General features: G+C 43.6%; 1 protein-coding gene across 1 annotated transcript in view; it reads left to right on the top strand.

Annotated features, from left to right (window-relative positions):
- nxn (nucleoredoxin) overlaps positions 1-6000 on the top strand; it is a 66492-nt gene that overhangs the window by 52782 nt on the left and 7710 nt on the right. Inside the window, exons 3-5 of the mRNA XM_027136845.2 lie at positions 1575-1708; positions 3113-3213; positions 4598-4704. Of these exons, the coding sequence (XP_026992646.1) occupies positions 1575-1708; positions 3113-3213; positions 4598-4704 (342 nt within the window). The remainder of the gene's footprint in view (positions 1-1574; positions 1709-3112; positions 3214-4597; positions 4705-6000) is intronic.

Genomic DNA, 6000 nt, shown 5'->3' with positions numbered 1-6000 from the left:
CTTTATTTACCCAGGAAGAAAAAAATAGAGACAAAAATGAAAGACACAAACCAACAATTAACATAAAAGTACATATGCAAAGGAGGGAACGATGGATCTATTTATATCCTGGAGGGAATTCGAGTATCCGGTAGCAAGATACAGAGAAATAAGATTATCATAAAACCCGTACACACCCTTTATATATGTTATAATATATAATATGGAATATACAATCAAATATCTCAGAAATGTTCAACATGGTTACACTGAAAAGTGCCATGAATTCAGCCAGTGTAGGAGAACAGTACAGTTTAAGTTGTTCCACATTGTAAGGGGTTTTTTTTGTACAGAAGTAATGTATGATATAAGCAGGTAACAAGCATCATGTGATTTGTAGATTTGTTAACAAGCATAATGATGATAACTTTTCTATGCTTCAAATATTGGGGAACATTAACGTTGTCATAGCAGCCTCCATTTTTTTTGTCTCTGTGTAGAGGGAAAGCTTTCTGATACAGCTGCTGTTTCTCTGAGAGGGAGGTTAGTGTGTGTGTGTGTGTGTGTGTGTGTGTGTGTGTGTGTGTGTGTGTGTGTGTGTGTGTGTGTGTGTGTGTGTGTGTGTGTGTGTGTTTAGGTGTGTGTTCATGCAGTAACTGCTGTTAATGATTCCCAGTCTGTTAATAGGGTGTGACGGTGTATTCATATTCAGCATGTGGTATTCAGGGAGTGGTGATTGAATGTAGCTGTATGGTGCAGGCAGAGGAGCGAGAAAGTGTGAAGCGTTGTGCGAGAGCTCTGCAGGAGCCGTTTTCTGAGCAAGGTCTCTGTGTCGGCCTGCAGCGAGTGGATAGAGAGCACTTCAGCGCTCGCTCAGCAATAGAGCAAGAGCTGCTCAGTGGGGCACGGCCTCTGGGCCTAATGAAGCTCTCATCAAAAAGGCACTTGCATAAGGGCACTTTCAGAGAGTGGAGCCTGCTCGGTTTGCCCTAAAAACCTATTCATGGGTGGGAAATGTATGACAAAAGAGAGAGAGAGAGAGAGAGAGAGAGAGAGAGAGAGAGAGAGAGAGAGAGAGAGAGAGCACAAGTGAGAGAGAGAGAGAGCAAACGAGAGCAAGCGAGAGAGAGAGAGAGAGAAAGGGTGTGAGAGAGAGAGAGAGAGAGAGAGAGAGAGCACAAGTGAGAGAGAGAGAGAGAGAGAGAGAGAGAGAGAGAGAGAGTGCACGAGTGAGTGAGCAAGTGAGAGAGGTGCTGTGATTTATCAAGAGCAAACTGAATCAAGTGCAGTTTATTCTGATTAGAAATAAGTGGAGGACAAACAAATCTGGTGTACACCAAATCTGTGGGTGTGTCTTTGTGTGTGTGTATGTTTGTGTGTAAGTGGTGTAGTTAGTCTGAAAATAGGCTCTACCGACTTCATGGTTTTGAAGCTCTGCCTCTAAGCAGCCTCTGATATGCTCTTGTGTGTGTAAGATTGTGTGGGTAAAAGGTTTAAATCGTTTGTCTGTAATTGTGTGTGTGTGTTAAAACATGCAAGTGTGTGTGTGTGTGTGTGCTGTGTGTGTAACGAGTCTTTCTCTCTGTATATCTCAGGTCTAGAGTTCCCGTGGGGGCCGAAGCCCTTTGCGGAGGTGGTGGCTGGACCTCTGCTCAGTAACAACAGACAGCCGACAGACAGCAGCACTCTTGAGGGCTCCTACGTGGGGATTTACTTCTCTGCTCACTGGGTGAGTGCAGTGTGCACTTTATAAACACTTCACTCCAAGGCTAACTAGTAGAAAGTAGAGTGTGAATGAAACAGAAAGCAACGAACATGTTGCTCAGAGCAGCCACTCAGAGCTTTATTTCACCACCAGTGTGTCCATGTTGTGCGTTTATACCACAAAAGTGCAGACTAATGCAGTCGGTCTGAAAATAATCTCTAGTGACTTTAGGGTTTTAAAGCTCTACCTCTAAGCAGCTTCTGATATGCAATCGTGAGAGTAGAAATGTCGAGTCAGCTTGTCCTCGAGTCACAGTGATACTGACTAACAAACAGCAGGATATTCACCCCCTCATGACACCTTTTACACTCCATCCCCTTATAAATACAACCAAATTCCTGGCTTTCATTATTTTTCCTGCCCTGATATCCGATTTCACCGGAAAAGGTATCAAAGTTAGAGAAAATGCTTCTGATTTAATAGCACAATTACAGTATGTACATGAATCGCAGAGTTTCTCAGTATTTGGTTTGTCCCTCTTTGCTTTAATGTGTACTTGTCTGTGCAAAACCTTCTGATCCATTTTAGATCAAAAATCCTTCGGAATCTGTGTTATCTGAACACACACTTTAATCGAGCATCACATGGTAACATGGGCAACACCACAACTTTGTTTACATTTACATAAAGACTGAGAAATGCTTTGAGAAAATGTGAAATGTTAAAAGTTGAAATAGAAATAGTTTGATGTATAAATTATTCAAGATATCCAACTGTTTTAAATGTTTCAAAATTCTGAAACCTGATTATAAACTTTCTGAGAGACAGACAGACAAATTGGCATACAGACAGACGGGCAATCAGACAGATTGGCATACAGACAGAAGGGCATACAGATTGGCATACAGACAGAAGGGCATATAGATGGGCATACAGACAGAAGGGCATTCAGAGTGGCATACAGACAGAAGGGCATTCAGATTGGCATACAGACAGAAGGGCATACAGACAGAAGGGCATACAGACAGAAGGGCATACAGACAGAAGGGCATACAGACAGAAGGGCATACAGACAGACGGGCAATCAGACAGAAGGGCATACAGAAGGGCATACAGACAGACGGGCAATCAGACAGACGGGCAATCAGACAGATGGGCATACAGACAGATGGGCATACAGACAGATGGGCATACAGATAGGCATACAGACAGAAGGGCATACAGACGGGCATACAGACAGAAGGGCATACAGATGGGCATACAGACAGACAGACAGACAGACAGAACAGTGTCAAACCCAAGCAAATCTCATTTCTGTGTGTGTGTGTTTGTGTGTGTTTGTGTGTGTTTGTGTGTTTGTGTGTGTGTGTGTGTGTGTGTGTGTGTGTGTGTGTGTGTGTGTGTGTGTGTGTGTGTGCGTGGACACAGTGCCCTCCATGCCGCAGTCTTACCCGAGTGCTGGTGGAGTCTTATCGGAAAGTAAAGGAGTCTGGACACAAGTTTGAGATCGTGTTTGTGAGCGCTGACAGGTAAAGACACACAGTACACGTCTCTCACACGTGGAAAGACGCACATCACGTGGAAAGATTCACAGTCAGTGTCTGGTGTCTAATGATGGGATTAGGATTGATTGTACTGGGGTCATGGTGACAGTGTGCATGGGAGCTGAAACCCTCACAGGAATATCAGGGTTAGCTTAGTGACCTGTGACCGCTTCTTCTGTTTGGTGTGCAATCAACCAGGTGGTGGTGGTGGTGGAGGTGATGGTGGTGGTGGTGGTGGTGGTGGTGGTGTGATACAGAGCTTCTGTTACCACCTCAAGGTTAACAGCAGCTTCCAATATGTGTGCCAGTCATTACATGGCCTTTATTTATTATAGAACACTGATTGTTCATTTATAGTTACATGTAATAACGTGCAGCAGCATCCATCATCCTCATATCACTTAGATCTGCTATAAACTGTTCACATGTTCTGGATGGATGGATGGATGGATGGATAGATAGATAGGTATATATATATATATATAAGAGAGAGAGAGAGAGAGAGAGAGAGAGAGAGAGAGAGAGAGAGAGAGAGAGAGATGCTTAAATGAAGATATTGAGAGATGAGTTAGTGAGGATATGGATAGAGAGATGGGTGGATGGAGATATTGAGAGATGGAAAGAGGGAGAGATGGATAGAGGGAGAGATGGAAATATCCATCGATGGATGGATGGATGGATGGATAGATAGATGGATAGATAAATGGATAGAGGATTAAATGAAGATACTGAGAGATGAGTCGAGATATGGAAAGAGAGAGAGATGGGTAGATGGAGATATTGAGATATAGAGAGATGGATAGAGAGAGGGAGAGATGGATAGAGGGAGAGATGGATAGAGGGAGAGATGGATAGAGGGAGAGATGGAAATATCCGATGGATGGATGGATGGATGGATGGATGGATGAATAGATAGATAGATAGATAGATAGATAGATAGATAGATAGATAGATAGATAGATAGATAGATAGATAGATAGATAGATAGATAGATAGATGCTTAAATGAAGATATTGAGAGATGAGTCGATGAGGATATGGATAGATAGATAGAGAGCTGGAGATATGGAAAGAGAGAGAGATGGGTACCTGGAGATATTGAGAGATGGATAGAGGGAGAGATGGGAATATCCTAAGGATAGATAGATTAAAATGATAGAAGGAAGAATGGGATGGATGGACAGAAAGGATAGATAAGATAAGAGAGGAAGGAATTAAAGAAGTAAACACCATTGATCAGCGGGGAAATTGTACTTTCACTGGTTAATTTAGAGTTTTTTTTAACCATTACAAAATGGTGGTTGTGTGAATTTTCCCTGCTCCTTGTTTGTAGAAGTAAAAATAAAGAACGCTGATCATTGTTTCTGCAGATCAGAAGATTCCTTCACACAGTATTTCAGCGAGATGCCGTGGCTGGCCGTGCCTTACACAGACGAGGCCAGGAGATCCCGCCTCAACAGACTCTACGGCATACAAGGTGTGTAGCGTGTGTGTGTGTGTGTGTGTGTGTGTGTGTGTAGTGAGGCTGAGATCTGAAAAGCCTCTAAATGGGAGGAGAAGAGGGAAGGAGGAAGGACAGAGGCACAGCTGTGGAGTGAGGATTGTGGGCAGCTGATCAGGTTTGCTATTGTTACTGTAGGATGCTGCTTCTTCCCCCAGTGTTATGGCATTTATGTGAAGGCTCGAGCTGGAGGTGTGTTCAGTCAGATTCCTGCGCTGCCTCTGGGGTAAACTCTCATTGCCTCCACATCAAATGGGCAGCTGTTATCAGAGTCTGGGTTTCAAAAGCCTGCTTTACTGATGCCTGCAGCTGGAATGCCTGCTGGTGTTGGGGGTCACTGCAGACGGTGGTGACTGACAAAGTCAAGACAAGACTCACTGAATTCCAAGCAATGCTGTGAGGGAAAAAAAACATCTTGGACATGTTTAGTAGCTACAGAAGTTTGACAGAAGATAGAGAGATTACAGACCTCACTGCCATCCAGGGTGGCTCCACCCCATCCACAGGGTATAAAGATAACTGAATAGTTGGATGATGTCATCAATCATATAAATCACACACTCAGAGATTTCTACTCGGCTGAACAGATTTTGGAGCAGTGTGTTGGGAAACAGGTCTGTAACAACATCATCTCAACCCCATGTGATGAAATATATCTGCTAGAAGAATGGTGTTTATCGCCCCAGTTAAAGTTCCTGAGACTTGTAGACTCCATGTCCCGGAGTGTTTAGGCAGTTCTGGCAGCTTGTGGTGGTGCAACAACTAGCTTTTTTCCCTTTAATTTGTCATCAGTCTATCTGTTTAAAGCATTCATTATGGAATTCTTGAAGACATCAGGTTTTAATTACGCTCATGCCAAAATAAATACTCAGGCAACACGTAGTGAAGTGAGCTGAGAGACACTGGCACTCCCTGTCCAGCCAATTTCATCTATTTAATTCATCTATATGGCAGTCGGTTCTTTCCCCTTTTTGTGTCTTTTCTCTCCACATGGTTCTTGCTCTCATTATCTCTCTCTGATCTCTTCCCCTCGGTCAGTCAGTTCTTGTTGGCTCCCAGCCTGGCTCGGCTGGAATGAGTGGAATTCTTGCTAGTTGCGGGAATCGAAACAGGCGCTGACCAAAAACTGCTCGCTCACTGACTGAGTGTGATAAGAACACACAGTTCAGTCTCACAGCCAATCTTTAATAGGGGCTGAGAGATCAAGCAGGGTACAGACACAGGTGTGTGTGTGTGTGTGTGTGTGTGTGTGTGTGTGTGTGTGTGTGTGTG

This window comes from Tachysurus fulvidraco, chromosome 11, assembly GCF_022655615.1.
Source record: "Tachysurus fulvidraco isolate hzauxx_2018 chromosome 11, HZAU_PFXX_2.0, whole genome shotgun sequence".
In the NCBI taxonomy this organism is placed as follows: Eukaryota; Metazoa; Chordata; class Actinopteri; order Siluriformes; family Bagridae; genus Tachysurus; species Tachysurus fulvidraco.
Note: the sequence above shows the minus strand (reverse complement) of the source record. Positions and strands in the feature narration are given on the sequence as shown.